At 43.9% G+C, this 21,114-nt stretch overlaps 1 protein-coding gene across 3 annotated transcripts in view; it reads left to right on the top strand.

Moving 5' to 3' along the window:
* LOC106583523 (zinc finger protein 516) overlaps positions 1-10,775 on the top strand; it is a 68,702-nt gene extending 57,927 nt beyond the window's left edge. The window contains exons 5-6 of one of the 3 annotated variants that reach the window (XM_045704521.1): positions 858-925; positions 9,441-10,775. In XM_045704521.1, coding sequence (XP_045560477.1) covers positions 858-925; positions 9,441-9,458 — 86 coding nt within the window. In that variant the 3' untranslated portion in view covers positions 9,459-10,775. Of the gene's footprint in view, positions 1-857; positions 926-2,397; positions 5,706-9,440 lie in introns of those variants that run through there. The other 2 variants (XM_014167817.2, XM_014167808.2) reach the window with 2 other exon arrangements.
* The last annotated feature ends 10,339 nt before the right edge of the window (positions 10,776-21,114 follow it).

Here is a 21,114-nt window from a genome sequence, read left to right as displayed (position 1 = left end):
ATTCATTCAAGTAGGTTATTTGTTCATTTGCTCTCCTCAGCCTGTAGGTCCATTCTTTGGCCTTGACCAGGATAGCTGTCTGTAGGTGTCTGTCACTAATATGACTTGCTGACCAGTGACAAACAGTGTACATTATTAACCACGCGCCAGATAGAGAGAAGGAATTGTGCATGCTAGTGAACCATAGCATTTGTCCATCATGCTAACATATGTCTCCATTATCACGCGTCCTTGTTCACGCGTCCTTGTTCAGCAGTTATGGTGCCTCCTTTCTTGTCTTTTCCTCGCTTCGCCTCTGCTCTCCTTTGTCCTCTTTCTCCTCTCCTCTCTGGTCGCGTCCATCAGTGGGGGCCAGCTGTAATAGTGGTAGACAGTGGGATAAGTAACTTCTTTATGGAGAGTGTGAATGATACGCGGCACAGCCCGTGATGCTAAGTGACAGGAGCCAAACGGTAAGTGATGCAGAGGGAGTCCTCCCCTCCCCCAGCATCCACTGTAAACACACACACACACACACACAGAGAGTGAGCTGTAATTAATGTTGTCACCGATGGTTTTCTTCAGCATGGACGTCATCCTCACGCGAAAGGCCAGTCACCCCGAGGCCACCCATTAGCATGTCTGTGTCGTATTAAATCACTGGCTTCACTCCACCAGGTCTCATCATCACCATCATCATCGAGCTCCACTCTGCTCTGCTGTTGTTGTGTCGTCTCTCTCTAACTAACTGGTTGTTGTGTTGGTGGATGGTGGCGTTTGCTAATGGTGATGCTGGTGAATGGAGACTATGAGTTTTTTTTTTTAACAAGTACCCAACTCCCCCCACCCCCCACCCTCACCCTCCTTTTTCCCCACAGTCGTGTTTGATTATAACGGACTCCGAGGTGCTGACGCTCAAACCAACTCCTCGGAAGCTCCCAAACAAGTATGTTGCTCCCCTAGATTCACATTGGATTGCTGCTTCCTGTTTTCATATGCACGTCAGTTTTGTGTGCATGTGTTTGCCTGTGTATGTTTGCATGCCTGCATGTTTGCTGGTGCTCCTGTCCTTATTGTTTTATATTCATTCTATCATTTTCACTGTGAGTTATGTGTCCTTCCGGAATCATCCGCTTTCAGACTCCACATATTTCTTGGTGTCACTATGTCACCAAGTCACTAGAACCATAGACGGCAACAATACAGTTCCGGTAGTCTGTCCCTGTATGAACGATTGGCCCTGAGAATACAGAAAATGTATCTTTTCTCTCTGCATCAGATGAAAGTTTTCTGTGAGAAAGAGAGGGGGAGAGAGAGAAAGAGATGGTTGGGTGAGGTAAATCTCCTCTGCTTTGACATTCGGAAAGAGCCTGGTCCGCAAGCCGCACCTCCATCTTAATGAATCACCCATCCGTAAATGTATCGCGACGCTATGAATGATGGGAGCAGAAACAGCGTCGGGGTCCAATTAGATGTAGTGTTGGTGGTGCTTTACGGTGACGATAACCTTTAGTGTAATTTAGTGCACCACTCCCATCCAGCCACCCTCCCCGCCTTGCTTCCTAACAGGACGACGGTGTCCTAGAGGTGCTCGCTTTCCGCTCACGCCTCAACCTGCCCGCCTGATCGCCTGGCTCTGCTTTTAGATTCTTTTTTGATTCATTGTGTATTTTTGGGGTTTTATTTCCCTCACCGCAATATGATGATATATGATAACACACATATTTTTCTGTTTCTTCTTCAGGTAAGAGAGAGGGAATGAGAGGTTGAGGGAAGAAGGAGTCATTTATTTTCCCCCCCATTATATATTCTTCCATTTATCATAATGATAATTAGGTGCAATTAAACGGCAATGTCATTTGTTTAGTTCAGGTGTGCTGTTGCTTATTTATGTGATTGGCGTCAGAGCCCGTTTGTAGGTCAGTCTAATTAGCAAAGCGAGTGGGTGGAGCTGGCTGATTGAGGGAAAGAGAAAGAGAAATGAAGTAGGACTTCAGGGTTGCGTGGCCCTTTTCCACACACGTCAGGCTTCTCACAGGAGAGGAGGGCAGGTTCATGTAGGTTAGAAAAGAGGAAAGTTAACGTGTTGTTTTTGGAATCAGGTGCAGTATATTTTAATGGTTCGAAGTCTGTTGCCGTGACGTTTCATGATTTGGGGTTAAATTAGTTTTTGTGCCTGTTTGTGTTATACCTGTGTGTATGTATACAGGTCTAATTCATTGTACTGTTTACCTACAGTATGTCCCAGCATGGTTTAAATCATACATCATATGTATTGTTCCTCGTATTAAATCCCCCCCAAATGAAATCGTTCCAGGGGAGAGTTCTGCCACCACCTGTACTCTATGAAAGGTCATGCAATATCTGCCCTCTGTGTGACCTCTGACCTCTGTGTGTGTTGCTGTGTGTGTCCCAAAGGGGAGAGACCGTTCCGATGCCGCCTCTGCCCGTACCGAGCCTCTCAGAAAGGGAACCTGAAGACCCACGTCCAGAGTGTCCACCACGTACATTTCGACAACGCCCAGTACCCTGATTACAGACCACCGGGACTGGGCCCCGAGCAGGACGAGGAGCAGGGGGACTGGTTCTCACCCACCACCACCGATCCACCGCGACCTAATAACAGACCCACCAACGTGACAACCCCAGGGCCTAAGATAGAGCTAGAGACTCCATCCATATTCCCAACCCCTCCCCAAAGACAGCAGAGAGACCTGAGAGCTGTGTCAGAGACACCACCTGACAGAGTGACATCAGCGTGAACTCAACCCCGTTGCCGTTTCAGATTCAAATATTACCAGGATTATTTGAAATGTGTTTTTTTTTTTTTAAAGAAAGAAAAGGATTTCTTGGAAAGAGAAGAAAAATCGGACACTGTGCAACCAAATGCTGTTTTTTCCCTCTGTGGACCCATGGGCAAGGATGGCATGGTGGCATAGTGACGTCCCTATAGCTTTCCGTTGTCCTATTTTTCCCCATTTGATTTAGATTGTGATGAAATGGTTTTGTGCATTCCTCAGGACACTGATCCCTTAAAAACACACGGCAGAATGGAGCAGCCAAGTTGGTGATGTTTACGCTGACTGAACTGAACACACTTAGCTAACCCTCCGATTGCAGCTAACTTGACAAGCTTAAGACGGTGTGTGTGTGTGTGTGTGTGTGTGTGTGTGTGTTCTATCCTCTAGAGGACCACTATAATGAGTCCAGTATGATTGGCTGAAGTGAAGTGACCACTACACGATCTGACTCCGAGGCTGTTTGGCCGGTCATTAAAGAGAGAGAACGAGAGAGCGAGAGAGAGGGAAGGAGAGAGGGCTAATGACAGTGTGAGAGGAGGTGCCTGCTTTACTGCTCATTAAAAAGAGTGTGCGCTTTTAATGGGGGGGTATAAGCGAGCGTGCTGTTTTAATGGTCGTTCAATTATTGGGAGGAGAAGAAGAGGAGGCCGTTTTCTGATCCCTCTGATCCGAGCGTGGTCCTCTTCCCACACCCACACCTCCAACCTCAAATTAGACCCACTTAATGAAACCTCTTAGCAGGAACAAAGTGGTCGGACTGTTTGGTTCAAGTTGCCCTTACTCTCCTTTCTACTTGAATAAGAGTATACTCCTAAAAGCTAGTCCTCACAACAGTGGCTTTTTTTTGGGGGGGGGGAGTTGAGAGGTCAGGTGTCTAGAGCTTTCAGGGAGCATTGATGAAGACAGTGTTTTGTTTCTGATGGCTACGGCGCCGTCGTAGGGTTGCTGTGTGTGTGTGCGGCTTGTGTGTTTGTGTGTGTGTGTGTGTGTTTTGCCCCTTCTTGATTACCTCTGCGTATTAGACTCCCTTTAGACGCTTTGCATACTACCTCCTTTGCAATAAAAGCTTGTTTTGGTTTTTGTACGGCCAGGTATGAAGTGAGGACCATAGCCATGCCTTGTATACTGTATATGTGATATAAGAAGAGGCTTCACTGTAACCATATGTGTGATGTTTTTCTCAAAGTTGCATTCACCCTCATAAAACGCATCCTGGATTCATAGCCATGCCTATGACTATTGGATTACATTGAAATGTAAGTACCTGGGTCCTGTTTGTTAGGGCAGACACCAAAAACATTTTGCAACGGAAAACCAAAATGAGCGTTTCTGATTGGACAAATCCAGATGGGCCCTCCCTTTTTCAGTCCACTTTCTTCCGTTTGTTGCCTAATGAACACCACCCAGGTGAGGTGACGCTCTAATAAGTTAGTCATTCTTGTTTTGGTGCATGGATGTCAACATGTTTGTTCAGACAAGCAGACTATTGTACAGACTGTCTTTTTGAGCAGACTTTGTGTACACCCAAGGCCACATGCACAGTACATGACACTGCAAATGTCCAAGTGTGAGACAGATAGCCAGAGATAGATAGATAGATAGATAGATAGATAGATAGATAGATAGATAGATAGATAGATAGATAGATAGATAGATAGATAGATAGATAGATAGATAGATAGATAGATAGATAGATAGATAGATAGATAGATAGATAGATAGATAGATAGATAGATAGGTAGGAAAAGAGTGAATAATTATCAGCTGTTTAGAATAATATTTTTGTGGGGGGGGTTCAAAGATATGGAATTATTGGCGTGGGATATAGTACTGTCTACTTTGAGACCTCGGTAGTAGTTTTTACATGAACACAAGATGAAACGATTTCTGTATCGGTTACTTGGTGTGGTTGGTTGAATATGCATACAACAGTGTGCTTGAATATAGCTACACTTACTGTATGTGTATATTAAAGATGAGGATAGTCAAATACTTGAAGTGGATAATATAGCCTATCAAGTAGTGTCCTTAATAATTAGTGCCCTTAAATACCGTTGTACAGAATTACCCTTTACGATGAACTCCTAAAATATACATTTGTACTCCTTAAGTGTGACTTAGCAGATATGAGCAGACCACGCGGGAGTGAGAGAGTGAGTATTTGTGCGTGTGTGCGTATGTAAGTGTGTGTGTCTGTATTTTCATCTTACCAAACCTGTTACAGCGTTAGATACCAAATGGCATTTCCGGTGCACTTAGACTAGGTTACTGCTTTAACCCGTTTAACTGTCTTCATTTCATTCGGTCTTTGATTGGTTAAGGTGGTCCAGTTCAATGTCACCTCTGGTTTTTAATCATTATTATTCTAATATTATAGATATCAATTATTTAATATCATTTGCTATGTGTTTTTTGGGGGGGCGTTTGGTTTGTATTACACTGCTTAGTTCAGTTTTCTAATGGAAAATGATAGGTGGATAAATATGTTTCATAAAGAGTGCGTTTTTAGTCTCTCTCTCTTTGCTAAGAAATGTGGACTTGTTCAGTAGATATCCAAGGGTGCCCTCCCAAAGAACTTGGTGAAAGTCTTTATTTCTATTTGGTTTTTTTAAACAATGCCTCCAAGTTGTGTGTGTCTGTTGGCTTTTTATTTGTAATTAACTACATTGTAATTTTTCCGTAGATGACATTATTTGAAATGTATTTGGTTGACATCTGTATTTATTAGTTACAAGGATCAGAGCAGAAGCAGACAGGAGTTGTTTTATTTGATTATTTTCAGATTTGTTTTTATACTTCGTTTTCACTGTCCTTGATGTGAAAGCTCTACCTCATCTGAGGCCTTCTTCTGTTCTGTTAAAGTTTTGTACATCGTTGCAGAAAATGTAATGTCCACATTAAAAACACAAACATGGCACCGTTCAACCGGTTTCATCAGTCTCCCTTGCATGTGATAGAATGAGCAGCATCCTGTTTGGATCTGCAGATGAAATACTGTAGCCTTCTGATGCAGTAGGGGAAAGTGGGGTAAGTTGTGCCATTGTTTACATTCAGGATCACTCCATCAAGGGAAATATGGTTTTCTTTCTAACAAAGGTATCTACATATATTTCAGGATGTTGTGTATCCCTGGAAATAATCAGAATTCATGTAAACATTACAGTTTTGAAAATATAGCTTGTCCAATAAAGTGGTCTCTTGGCACAACTTAACCTGGGTATGGGTTAAGACGCCTACAAATTCTTAGACTGAATTAAATATTCCCACAACTTTTTTTTAGAAACAAGGGTTGCTCAACTTACCCCTTTATCTCAACTTATCCCACTCTCCCCTACAGGTCCAGAGAGGTACTGGGTCATGTTCATTAAGGCACCAAATGGAAGAAAATAGGAAAGAACTACCTGAACTTGTCCAATAACAAACACTCTTTTGCATACGGTTCTAAAACATTTTTGTTTTGTTTAGTGCCTTAATGAACACGACTATTCTACTATTCTTATAATACAGAGAACTGACTTTCGACTTGTAACATGCCATTTTGATTAGGCATAAACCATTTTCAGATGCAAATATGGTAGTAGACTAAGAAGAAACAAAAATACCTTTTTAGGGGTTGACCATCATTTGTGTATGAACCACATGTGACACTTGAAATTAGATGCTTTCTGACACCTATGATGAAAGGCCCAGTCCAGTCAAAATTCATTTTCCCTGTGTTTGATCAGTGTTATTTCCTGATAGTTGCTGTTTGAAAATACAATCTACACAGGACCTTCTAATCAGAAGGTTTGCTTGGGCGGAATGTTCGGCTTGCCTGGTGGCATCACCAGGTGGTAAATCGGTGTTCCAAACCTCTCTGCCAGTAACAGCTAGTTTTCCCCTCCCAACTCAGACCACTCCCAGACACCTAGCAAAATTCTTGCTTGATCATTTTTTGTTGTTGCTAAAAAGCTATTTTTGCCTATTTTCAATGAAAACAAATACAGTAGAGGTACTTAATACTCAGAAATGATTTGATTTAAAAAATTGCTGCATTTGGCCTTTAATGTGGAAAAATAGCTTGAGCTTGTTTCTATTTCTGATGTTCTGCCTAGTTGGGGCCAAAGTCCATTTGAGGCAATGTTCAAAAATAGACTCCCAGTCTCCCACCCACCTATTGCAGAGACACACTGACTGCCTAGGACTTGACAGACCTGCTCCTCACTTTACCAGTCCTTTTCATGTACTAGCCTGTGACTGTGTGCTTTGAGACCTAACTGACTGAAGGACTGACTGACTGAGTGGTGAGTGACAGGTTTTCCCAGAGAACATGGCACATGACGTTAATGCCAGCGAGGCCTGCAGGCCGGTGGAAAGACAGAGAGACAGCAGCTGCCTGTCACTCTCCCCCTCCTCAGTAACTGAGGGCGACTGCCCAACATGACGGCCATGCAGGCAGCACTCACTGAGAAACCTGTTCCCTGACGTCTCTGCTTTCTGTCTCACTGACGGGAGAGAGAGAGAGGAAAGAGGATCAACCTTCAGGCAGCAGACTCCATTTTGATGACTGATCTGATATGTGCCTTCTGAATAGATTTATCCATTTGAACTTGAATAAACTTGTGAAATGCAGTTTTTACTACAGGGATTATCGACTAGATTCAGCCGCTGGCAGATTTTCTCTTGAGGGGATAGTCGGGGGGCCGGAACATCATTACAAATAATTTGTAGACTGCAAATTGACCTCAAGAAGCGCAAACATATAATATTTGACTAAAACATAATCATCTCAAACCTTGCTTACATTTGTTTACGATCACGTGTCTGTATTATGTGTTAAAAATGAAATCACTTGGAGCTGATTTCTTAGAGTTTTTACAGTCTTTTATGTCCAACCGTGAAAAATAAAGACAAAATTGCTCAGAAAACTTGAGGGGCCAAATAAAACCACCTGTGGAAAAAAGTCATTAGGCCTATTTTTTATAAATGTTTGTGATCATACAGTCTGTTTTCACCCCACAGACAGACACAAAAGATCACGTTTCCCTTCACAATACACAGCTCAGAGTGGTGGTAGTATTACTGTATGTATAGTATACCTCACAGCCACAGGCCATATCTTCAGTGCTCTTTGCTGTTGTTCGACTATGTAAACATGTCTGTATCGTCTCTTCAGACTAGCTCTCCTATGTGTCTCTTGTCTCTGTACGGCCCTCTGTTGTGTCTGTGTCAGGGGGCATGATCTGAGCCTGCCACCAGAGTGCAGCATTCTGCTCTAATAGTCACTAAAACTACCATCTTCAGGAGGACAAGGGCCACATCAAACACCAACCCAGACCAAATGGGGGGGGGTCTAAATAAACTTAAAACACACACACTCACATACACAGAACAGTAGTGCTCTGCTCGGCAATCCAGGCAAAAGGCCAAACACATTTACAACACATCAAGTGTCGGCGACACGAGAATGCCCTCTCCACCGAGAAATATGTAAATATTGCACTAATCAAAGGGTTCCGGAATCGCCAAATGCCACAGAAAAGGTTATGACCTGGAGCCTGTGATAATAGGAGAGTGAAGGCGCGTTGGGGGGGAGGTCGGGAGGGAGAGGGGGTCAGAGTGACAGCTTCCACAGGCACTACTCGTGCCTGAGGAGGACCTTCACATGGTGACCTCTGCCCCCTGTGCCTTCCTGCGCCTCCTGCACTCCACCAACGCTGACAGTAACGAATAGAAAGGGGATGTATATGAACCACAAGCAGAAATGGGAAAAAATAGAGAGAGAGAGCGATGCAGAGCCCTCTGGGCACTATGCACAGGAGGACTGTGTGGACTTCGCTTTGGTGATCTGTCAAATAAAATGTCATGTTTGTTGTTTTATTTATCATGGATGGATGTTTAAGACTTTGTTCATAAAGCTCACAAATACGGAATTGTGAATAGTGATTATTTCTTAAAGATATATCAGTCTGTTTAATAGTTTTATCCCAAACCAAAGCCATATATAAGCAACCATATACAGCCCTGTCCTAAAACACCGCAGGGTACTAGATTCTGAGACAGAATCAGGAAATACATACATTCCAGTCATGTAATTTCTCTTAGGCTGGATTCATTATTTTTTACATTGACGTGATTGGTCTTAAATACCCCTGGAACCTTAAAGCCAAAAAAGGAAGAGAAGCCTGAGTGGAATTATTTAAGGGAATGACATTCTCGTGATGACAAGCTCAGGAAAGTAACCTTGAGCCAGCGAACAATGTGCAATCAGCCGCCAAAGAACGTATGTGTTTTTTAACACTACGTGTCAACATCATCGGTTTACCGCTCTGGTTCGTTTTATATCACTCCTGACAAGAATTAAGTTGGATCTTAAGTGTGCAAATGAGAACCTATTCTGTGCCCCCCCCCCCCCCACCACCACCCTCTGTATGATTCCCTGGACAGGACCATGACATTTAACATCGCCTTCACTAATTTGCGCTTTATAGCCAAAAAGTGATTAGAATTAACATTAATGACATTTCATATGTCTTCCCCTCCACATTCATTTCCCCCTTTTCTACTGATACTTAACCAGCTAAAGCTTGTGGCTGCTTCTTCTTACAGCTTAAATTTAATGGAACACTTTTGGCAGAAATCCTTCAGTCGCTTTAACTTTTTTCTCTCTCTCCCCAACAGCCACCCTGCTTCTTTTGAGGAGTAACAACAAGAAAGGAGAAGAGAAAGACTTAAAGCGAGAGATTGTGGATTGTAGTAAACCCCTTTAAGTTTAGAATCTATTCTGTAGGTCACAAACTCTTTACCAATTGACATCAGCATCACCAGAGATTAAGAGGGGGGGGTCGCTTTCTCTTGTCTCTTCTGGGCACGTCTTTAATTTTAGCTCCCGCTCCCCCTCTTTAAACAAATGCTGTCCGATACCCTTCATCTTCAAACTCCAGCCCTGTGGCATGCCTATAGTCTTCCTTTCAAAGCCAAATCACACAATGGATATAATATCAGAGGAGGAATGCTACCATGTGTTCCTACTCATTCTTAGGACTGCACAGAAAGAAGAGAAACATGGACATTGAGCACTGAGCAGCCAATCCCTTCCCGTGTCTTGGCAGTCCCATGTGTTCTTTGTGTGTAAACCAAACGTGCAGATGAACACATCAGCATTGCCCGGTGACTGAGTGTCAGAGCAGGAGACAGCGAGGACAGCGGCTGAGCACATCGCCTCTTGTTACATCTAATCGCTCTAACTGGTCACTCTCCCCTGGGGGAGGGAGAAGAGGAGAGGTGGAGGGGTGATACAGGGGAGGGAGGGGGACGGGGAGAGATGGTGGTGGGTGCTCATGGGTAATGGCAGGGGAACTGGCGCTGACGGACAGCCCAATCTCCCGCCTGGACAGGCTCAAGAGAGACGTGTCACTCTCCTCAGGCACCCCAGGCCGGCCGAGCTGCTACAGTGCTAAATGTATATTGGCAAACTGTCCGTGCCAATGCCATTAGCCAGCAGACTTAAATTCCCCTGTAATTTTCCATGGGCCGCTCGTTATTGGCACCTCTGACGGGTTAAGTATTTGAGTCCAGGTTCAGCTTTAATGGATGACTGCATGGTGGTGGGGAGCAGGGGAGAGGCTCACGATTTCCCCCCCAACCACTCTCTGTCTGCACGTCCCAATGAGACAATCACTGACACTACCCAGCATCCCTCATTACACCAACAGGAGAGATTTAATGGAGGAAACCAAGGGAGAAACAGAGGAGATCCGGATTGGACAACCCCCTGTTTCTTCTTGACTTACTGAAACCAACTGTCTCCTCTCAAAACTAACTACACTGAACAAAAATATAAACACAAAATATAAAGTGATCATCCCATGTTTCTTGAGCTAAAATAAATGATCCCAGAAATGTTCTGTAAGCACAACAATCTTATTTCTCTCAAATGTTGTGCGCAAATTTGTTTACATCCCTGTTAGTGAACATTTCTCCTTTGCCAAGATAATCCATCCACCTGACAGGTGTGGCATATTAAGAAGCTGATTAAACAGCCTGATCATTACACAGGTGCACCTTGTGCTGGGGGCAATAAAAGGCCACTCTAAAATGTGCAGTTTTTTCAAACAACACAATGCCACAGATGTCTCAAGTTTTGAGGGAGCGTGCAATTAGCATGCTGACTGCAGGAATGTCCATCAGATCTATTGTCAGAGAATTGAATGTTAATTTCTCTACCATAAGCCACCTCCAACGTCGTTTTAGAGAATTTGGCAATTCGTCCAACCGGCCTCACATCCACAGACCACGTGTATGGTGTCGTGTGGGTGAGCGGTTTGCTGATGTCAACACTGTGAACAGAGTGCCCCATTGTGGCGGTGGGGTTATGGTATGGGCAGGCATAAGCAACAGACACTGAACACAATTACATTTTATCGATTGCAATTTCAATGCAGAGATACTGTGAGATACCCAATGTCGTGCCATTCATCTGCCGCCATCACCTCATGTTTCAGCATGATAATGCACAGCCCCATGTCGCAAGGATCTGTATACAATTCCTGGAAGCTGAAAATGTCCCAATTCTTCCATGGCCAGCATACTCAACAGACATGTCACCCATTGAGTATGTTTGGGATGCTCTGGATCGATGTGTATAATAGCGTGTTCCAGTTCCTGCCAATATCCTGCAACTTTGCACAGCCATTGAAGAGGAGTGGGACAACATTCCACAGGCCACAATCAACATCCTGATTAACTCTATGTGAAGGAGATGTGTTGCGCTGCATGGGGCAAATGATGGTCACACCAGATACTGACTGGTTTTCTGATCTACGCCCCTACCTTTTTTTTTAAGGTATCTGTGACCAACAGATTCACATTTGTATTCCAAGCCATGTGAAATCCATAGATTAGGGCCAAATGAATTTATTTCAATTGACTGATTTCATTATACGAACTGTAACTCAGTCAAATCTTTGAAATTGTTGCATGTTGCATTTATATTTTTGTTCAGTATATTACCAATACCAAGTAAGCAAAACTGGTTGCAAAGCCTCAATTTGGTGTCTTTTATGACGTTATGGTCAAGTTGTATACTAGTTGTATTCAGAATGTTTTGTTACCGTCTTTTTAGCAACCAGAAAAAGCTGTCTTTATTGAGTTGTAATCAGTGGCGTGCATTTTTTCAAACGTAACCTTTATTTATACAGCTTTTTCTCATTGGATAAAAACTATTTTTCAAGAGAGATCTGGTCCAACAGCAGCAGGGGGAACAAAGTTTCAGACAAAACAACTTACATAGACGAACACAACATTGAACAAAACTATAGACACACATACAATACAACAATTACATATCACATAAAGAACTAAAAAGCAGCTGACCTACAGACAATTACACTCTTCTATGATAGTTACATCGACCAAGTGTTTAAACTCCACCAACGTGACTAGATCATCACATTTTTCAATGTTCAGGAGAGAATTCCAGGACCACAGAGCTGAATAATTAAAACTATTTCTACCATGACCTGTTCTAATTCTTGGTACTGTTAGAAGCAAATGAGAATGGGACTGTAATTGATATTTATTTACTGACCTGCTTATAAAAAGAACAGAGATAAAGTGGCATTTTACCCAGTATGGCCTTATAAATCTGTGTATTCATGGGTGCCAAATACTTGATCAATAAAAAAGACAAATTATAAAACAATTATTAATTCTCCTCTCTGTGTTTTCATAATTTTCCATACATTTGCAAGTGGCTGAATCTCACTGGAGAAGTCATCTGAGCGAGGGAAGCGTCACCTCTCTGTCTCAGTATGTGTAGCCCAAGTGACAGATTCTGTGTGGAACAAAATAGTATTTGATTGAAAAAAATGCCATGGTGGAAAAGTAAATAAAGTATAGCAAGAAAAACACTGGAATGGTAGATTTGTAGTTTGAAGAAAGTTCAGAGATAAAATATAAATAATATGGTGCAAAGGAGCAAAATAAATAAAATAAATAAATACAGTAGGGGAAGAGGTAGTAGTTTGGGCTAAATTATAGATGGGCTATGTACAGGTGCAGTGATCTGTGAGCTGCTCTGACAGCTGGTGCTTAAAGCTAGTGAGGGAGATAAGTGTTTCCAGTTTCAGAGATTTTTGTAGTTCGTTCCAGTCATTGGCAGCAGAGAACAGGAAGGAGAGACGACCAAAGGAGGAGTTGGCTTTAGGGGTGACCAGAGAGATATACCTGCTGGAGCGCGTGCTACAGGTGGGTGCTGCTATGGTGACCAGTGAGCGGAGATAAGGGGGGACTTTACCTAGCAGGGTCTTGTAGATGACCTGGAGCCAATGTGTTTGGCGACGATTATGAAGCGAAGGCCAGCCAACGAGAGCGTACAGGTCGCAGTGGTGGGTAGTATATGGGGCTTTGGTGACAAAACGGATGGCACTGTGATAGACTGCATCCAGCTTGTTGAGTAGGGTATTGGAAGCTATTTTGTAAATGACATCGCCGAAGTCGAGGATTGGTAGGATGGTCAGTTTTACGAGGGTATGTTTGGCAGCATGAGTGAAGGATGCTTTGTTGCGAAATAGGAAGCCAATTCGAGATTTCACTTTGCATTGGAGATGATTGATGTGAGTCTGGAAGGAGAGTTTACAGTCTAACCAGACACCTAGGTATTTGTAGTTGTCCACAAATTCTAAGTTAGAACCGTCCAGAGTAGTGATGCTGGACAGGCGGGCAGGTGCAGGCAGCGATCGGTTGAAGAGCATGCATTTAGTTTTACTTGTGTTTAGGAGCAGTTGGAGACCACGGAAGGAGAGTTGAATGGCATTGAAGCTCGTCTGGAGGGTTGTTAACACAGTGTCCAAAGAAGGGCCAGAAGTGTACAGAATGGTGTCGTCTGCGTAGAGGTGGATCAGAGATTCACCAGCAGCAAGAGCGACATCATTTATGTATACAGAGAAAAGAGTTGGCCCAAGAATTGAACCCTGTGGTACCCCCATAGAGACTGCCAGAGGTCCAGACAGTAGGCCCTCCGATTTGACACACTGAACTCTGTCAGAGAAGTAGTTGGTGAACCACGCGACGCAATCGTTTGAGAAACCAAGGCTACTGAGTCTGCCGATGAGGATGTGGTGATTAACAGAGTCAAAAGCTTTGGCCAGGTCAATGAATACGGCAGCACAGTATTGTTTCTTATCGATGGCGGTTACGATGTCGTTTAGGACCTTGAGCGTGGCTGAGGTGCACCCATGACCAGCTCTGAAACCAGATTGCATAGCGGAGAGGGTGCGGTGGGATTCGAAATGGTCAGTAATCTGTTTGTTGACTTGGCTTTCGAAGACCTTAGAAAGGCAGGGTAGGATGGATATAGGTCTGTAGCAATTTGGGTCAAGAGTGTCACCTCCTTTGAAGAGGGGGATGACAGCAGCTGCTTTCCAATCTATGGGAATCTCAGACGACACGAAAGAGAGGTTGAACAGGCTAGTAATAGGGGTTGCAATAATTTTGGCAGATAATTTTAGAAAGAAAGGGTCCAGATTGTCAAGCCCAGCTGATTTGTAGGGGTCCAGATTTTGCAGCTCTTTCAGAACATCAGCTGAATGGATTTGGGAGAAGGAGAAATGGGGGAGGCTTGGGCGAGTAGCTGTGGGGGGTGCAGTGCTGTTGAATGCAGTAGGGGTAGTTAGGTGGAAAGCATGGCCAGCCGTAGAAAAATGCTTATTGAAATTCTCAATTATAGTGGGCTTATCGGTGGTGACAGAGTTTCCTATCCTCAGTGCAGTGGGCAGTTGGGAGGAGGTGTTCTTATTCGATTTGGCTTCACACCAATCAAATCACATCCTAAGCAAAACTTCATCATTGTCAGATAAACCTGTCTGTTTCTGGTCTGCTTGTGTTGATGTCCTGCAGTATCTAGCTTGCTAAAATCAGCCCTTGCCTAAGCCATGGATGGAGATGTGCATTTGGATTTGTGGTTTTGACAATGATTACGACGTTCTGATCTAACCATAAATTCATATGTTGTGCCACTGGCCTAAGACGATTGAAGTGCAATATTGTAACGGCCGTCATAGGAAGTGGACCAAGGCGCAGTGGGTTGAGTGCTCATATTAACTTTATTTAGAACAAGAAAAAAAAAAAAAGATCGAACGACAAACAGTAATGCAGGCTATACACAGCTATGCACAAACAACCTCCCACAATTCCCATGACAAACACACCCCTATACATAGGACTTTCAATCAGAGGCAACGAGGAACAGCTGCCTCCAATTTAAGGCCCAATCCCAATACCTAAACATAGAAATAGAATGACTAGATGGAACATAGAAATACACTAACATAGAACATAGACCAAAACCCTGGAATACTCTAAACAAACACCCCTCTACATAAACACACCCCCCGAACCATATAAAACAAATACACCCCTGCCACGTCCTGACCAAACTACAATAACAGATAACCCCTTTACTGGTCAGAACGTGACAGTACCCCCCCCCCAAAAGGTGCAGACCCCAGATGCACATCACACAAAAAAAATAAACCCAAAAATAAACCCCCCAAACTAAAGGGAGGGAAGGGAGGGTGGCTGCCGTCACCGACGGTTCCCGTGCTACACCCCCCCTCCCCAAACCTCCTACAGTGGAGGTGGGTCAGGCTCAGGCCTTAGTCCCCCACCTGACCAGTCCACCCCTACTGAATACCTCGGCCTGAAGTGTGTCACTGTAGACCCTGGACTGTACTCTGGGAGCTCCGGACTGTAGGGCGACTCTGGGAGCTCCGGACTGTAGGGCGTCTCACTCGGTTCCGGACTGTGGGCCGTCTCACTCGGTTCCGGACTGTGGGCCGTCTCACTCGGTTCCGGACTGTGGGCCGTCTCTCTTGGTTCCGGACTGTGGGCCGTCTCTCTACGGGGAACTGTCGCCGGAAGCTCTGGACGAGGCATTGTTGCCGGACACTCTGGACGAGGCACTGTTGCCGGAAGTTCTGGACGAGGCACTGTTGCCGGACACTCTGGACGAGGCACTGTTGCCGGAAGGCCTGATGCGTGGGGCTGACTTAGGACGCGCCAGGCTAAGGACATGCACCACAGGGCTAGTACGAGGAGCAGGGACAGGATGAGCTGGACTGGGCTGACACACTGGAGGCCTGGTGCGTGGGGTGGTAGTGGAAGTACCAGACTGGAGACACGCACCCCAAGGCTAGTGCGAGGAGCGAGAACAGGACGTCCTGGACTGGGCTGATGCACTGGAAGCCTAGTGCGTGGTGCTGGCTTGGGAGGTGCCAGACTGGAAACACGCACCTCAAGGCTAGTGCGAGGAGCGGGAACAGGATACACTGGGCCGTCGAGGCGCACTGGCGGTCTCGAACGCAGTACTGGCACCACCCTTACTGGCTGGATGCCCGCTTCTCCCTGGCAAATGCAGGGAGCTGGCACCGCGCACACCGGCCTGTGAATGCTTGGCCTCAACGCCGTGCGCATAATTCCATAGCACGGGACCTGACCAGTAATAGGCTGCCTCCGATAAGCACGGGGAGTTGGCCTGGGGCTTAACCCTGGCCCAGCCAAACTACCCGTGTGCCCCCCCCAAAAAATTATTGGGGCTGCCTCTCAGGCTTAAATGCCAACCGTGTACCCCTGTAACAGTCCCGGTCTTCGCTCCACCTTCGCCGTTCCTCCCTTGCTGTCTCCACCTGTCTCCATGGCAGGGTCTTGTCCCCTGCCATTATCTCCTCCCATGTCCAAGATGTCCTCCACTCCCTTCTCTCCCTGGCCCAGGATCCTTCCTCCTCCTGGGCCCGCTGCTTGGTCCGTTGTTGGTGGGAGGTTCTGTAACGGTCGTCGTAGGAAGTGGACCAAGGCGCAGCAGGTTGAGTGCTCATATTAACTTTATTTAGACCACTGACAAAACAAAACAAGAAAACGATCGAACGACAAACAGTAATGCAGGCAATACACAGCTATGCACAAACAACCTCCCACAATTCCCATGACAAACACACCCTATACATAGGACTTTCAATCAGAGGCAACGAGGAACAGCTGCCTCCAATTTAAGGCCCAATCCCAATACCTAAACATAGAAATATAATGACTAGACGGAACATAGAAATACACTAACATAGAACATAGACCAAAACCCCGGAATACTCTAAACAAACACCCCTCTACATAAACACACACCCCGAACCATATAAAACAAATACCCCCCTGCCACGTCCTGACCAAACTACAATAACAGATAACCCCTTTACTGGTCAGAACGTGACAAATATGTAGCCTAGATGTAGCCTAGATGTAGTCCCCAATTTTTTATTTATTTTCATAAGCATGCACACACGCACACACACGCTGGCATGTACGCACGCACACACACACACACACACACACACGCACACACACACAGAGAGAGAAATCAGTACCATGGACAGCCACATGCTTCTTAGCAACATTCAATGGACTAAATTGTTTTTGGTATTTTTACATTTGTTTTCAGTGTATTAAACTAAGCATGTACTGCATAGCCTTGTTGATTTGATGATGTTTAAATGTTTAAGTTGAAGTGGTGCTGGAATGTCGGAGGATTACTCCTGATGTCTTTGTGCTGACTTGCAGTAACTCCTTAGTTCTAAATCAGTAGTTATTTAGTAAACTGTCAAAAACTGAACTTCTTCCGACCATGCTGCAGGTCATATAACTGTTTGTTACTTGGAATATTTGCTTTGTGGACTTTGCTCTCCAGGTTTTGTGATGAAACAAACGTACGCGTGGTTGAATTTATTCCGCCACCGTGGGACTGTTGTCTTTTTGTTGTCACAGCCGTATTGTATATCACGGTGGCGTATGAACGAATGTGTTATAGTGCAAACAACATTATCACAACATAGGTTGTAATATGCCTTTTTAGTTGGCTTGGCTTCCCCACTGATTTTACCCACACACCGCTATCAGTTGCAACCTATCAGTTGCCTTTACCTGCTTAACAGACACCGATTGGTTCTAATCTGGTTACAAGATGTCTTCATAACCTGAAATCCAATTTACATCCGTGTTGCCTGCTGTGTAGGGACTAAGAATAGAACTGTCCCTGGGTTAGTGATTAGTGAAAGATCAAATATACTCCCACCAATGATTGCCTGGCAATAGAGACACTATCAAATCATTATTTACAGACTCTTATCAAAGGCTAAAATAAATGTTGAATGTCATATCATCAACTATAAGACAGGTCTATTGGGAGTTGTGGTTATATAGATGTTTGAAACTAAACAGATTTATCTTTCTCTCCCCCCTCTCTCTTTTTTTCATTTCTCTCTTTCTCTCACTCTCCCTCCTCTCTCTCACCCCCCCCCCTGCCCTGTTCCTATGACATTGCCCACAGTGTGCTGCTTTGCGCCAGGGGAGTAGGCTTTGTCAGGGCTAAGATAAACAAACCACAGAGGTAAATAAATATATAAATAAACAAGAGCAATTTAGGTCTACTGTAATTTGTAGAACGTTTGACAACCTTGCTGGAAAGTTTCACCCCAGAAATGCTAAGTACTCCCAGCAGGAGTCAGTCAGGGAGAAGGGGCTCTTTGGTTTTTAATGTATTCCTAGGCTGCCGAGAGGCCTCCAAAACGGCAGAGATGTGGATATGACATACACACGCATATCTAAAGCTAGACACTGAAGGAGTGTTGCTAATGGGCCTGTTTTTAATGAGCCAAGGAATAGGAAGGGAGGAGTGACCCGATGAAGGTGAATATCTCTCTCTCTCTCTCTCTCTCTCTCTCTCTCTCTCTCTCTCTCTCTCTCTCTCTCTCTCTCTCTCTCTCTCTCTCTCTCTCTCTCTCTCTCTCTCTCTCTCTCTCTCTCTCTCTCTCTCTCTCTCTCACACACTCCACACACTCACACACACACTGTATACATAGATTTATCTCTGCACTTTTATGTATATGGTCGGCAACAAAACTGTTCATTTCATATTCACATGCTTTTTTTTCCCAGGACTGTGTCAATGATTGTAAGGTTTATTACCCATTCTATCACATTGTGGTACTGTATTTCAAAATGTGCCGCTTTCATCATCATCAGCCAACAAGATCTCATAGTTTCCCTTCGAAATTCAACGTATTATGAAAGAACGTCTTTTTTTCTTCTTTTTTTGTAACGCATTAATTCCACGTGGTTATAGGGTTTAAACAGATACAACTCAAAGGTTTACCGTTTAGGCATTCATTCTGAGTGGTTAAGGTTAGGGCTATGGTTTGGGGAAGGCTTCAAACAATATAATAAAAAACTAAACTATTACCATCAAGTATCATCAAGTATTCTGACGGCTTGCTAGAGCACTGTAAAATGTGGTGGCACAGTGGTCTAACCAGCACGCTCTGGCTCTGAGCATCACGAGTTCGCCCCAGTGCTGGGCGATCATTTTTCTTTAAAATTTTGTGAGAGCCGAGAGGATATGTATTTTAAAACGTCTGAAATCGAAGTCTATTTCTAGTGATCAGGCTGCATCGCAACTCACACCGTTGGCACCAGCACTGCCATTCAAGCTACAAGTTGCAGAAGATGCTTCTATGTCTTTCAATTTACCATTCCCATTAGTCCAACACGTATCCCAAGATGATGACACCCATTTCACTGGTGTTCAGTCATTTTAGCTCCATTCATTTTCCAGGTAGAAGAGAGATGAGCTCAAAAAAGGTGCAGTTCTCCAGTTGACCAAAAGATGGCACACTATGGTAAGAGAGTAGCCTGTAGCCTACAGTATACTACTGGTAGGACTGAGCCATGTGCTACTGTTGCTGTTACCGCTCTATAGTTACAACAGAGGGACTGGAAAAAACCTTCTCTGTTTCCTCTACTGGGAGATTACTGGGGTCTGTTCAGAATGGTGCGACACTACAGCACGTTCAGATAGAAAGGCCGTATGTAGAACCAACCCGATTGTCTGCCATGTAGAATAAGGGAATCATGTCCGCCCTATTTATTCCATTTCTATCTGCAACATTCTGACTGAACTTTTGGATGGAAATGTACTGTGTAGAACAAAACCGATTGTCTGCCATGTGGAATAGGGGGATCGTGTCAGTTCTGTTCGTTACATTTCTACCGGCAACGTTCTGAATGTTTCACCTTTTTGGACACACCGCTGGTTAGGTTTCATAGAGGAAGAGCAAGAGAAGCACTTGATGTGAACAGATGTAATGTGTACATGTAATATCCTTGCCCCTGTTGTTTAACAAGCTTGGCTGCTTACACAGTGAAGGACATGAGGACATTCTACCATGGCATTGAGGGTATTCTTTATCTAGACACTGGCGCAGTGGCTTGAGCATTGGGTCAGTAACCGAAAGGTTGCTAGATCGAATCCCTGAGCTGACAAGGTAAAAAACTGTTGTTCTGCCCCTGAAGAAGGCAGTCAACCTACTGTTCCCTGGCCATCATTGTAAATGAGAGTTAGTTCTTGCCTAGTTAAATTATATATATATATATACACTTGTCCATTTCATCTAGAGAGGACTATAAGTGTTCTAGTTTTGAGTGCACACATGTCATTGTCTTATTCATCATTCATATAAGTGAATTGTCAGTATCTCTTATTTAGTTATTCTAATCCACCCCAAACAGAAGAAAATGTCATTCTTTAATTTAAGGTAATATTTTACAGTGCTAGTATCTTGTAATTCTGATGTACTGTTTGTATCACCTGATAAATAACATTGTTTTAATATTATAAAATGTACAGTAGCCTTCAACAAAAAGCACATTCTCCTTTTAAATGTATTTTTCTTCCATTGTCCAATTCATTTTGTTATCTAAGCACGGCTTCTGTTGATTGCAGTTTATTATTTTTCCTTTTTAGACAGCCAATTGTATTTGCAGATAGGGATGATTGGAATGTCCCCATTAAGTTGGGTTAATTGCATACGGACTTGGGATCTGGGAGTCACTACATTATCGTTGACAGAAATATAATCTGTGGAATGTGCCTCCTTTTGCTGTGTCGGTACGTCTACTGTAAAGATTTACAACAGTGGTGCTATCTTCTTAACACATCAGTTAGCAATATAACCAATGCAAAAATCAAATTTTTATTATATTCCTACAATTTAATCTAATTTCATAATTTCATTTTATAATTAACCAATGTCGGCTATAATTATACAGTACTATCCTTTGTAAACGTTCGTAAATGAAGCCTCTCTTATTTTGTGTTTTTGAATGCTGTCACAGTGTATCTAAGCAATGGGTTTGAGGTGAGTGCAATGATCGTTTCCCACAGCCTGAATACAGCTATTCTGTCCCCATTACACCTCCATAGCTCAGGTCCCTGCCTTAATTTACTCTGCTCAAATACACAGCTCTCCTTTCC

The sequence above is a fragment of the Salmo salar genome, chromosome ssa02, assembly GCF_905237065.1.
Source record: "Salmo salar chromosome ssa02, Ssal_v3.1, whole genome shotgun sequence".
NCBI lineage: Eukaryota > Metazoa > Chordata > Actinopteri > Salmoniformes > Salmonidae > Salmo > Salmo salar.
This window is presented reverse-complemented; position numbering and strand designations above follow the sequence as displayed.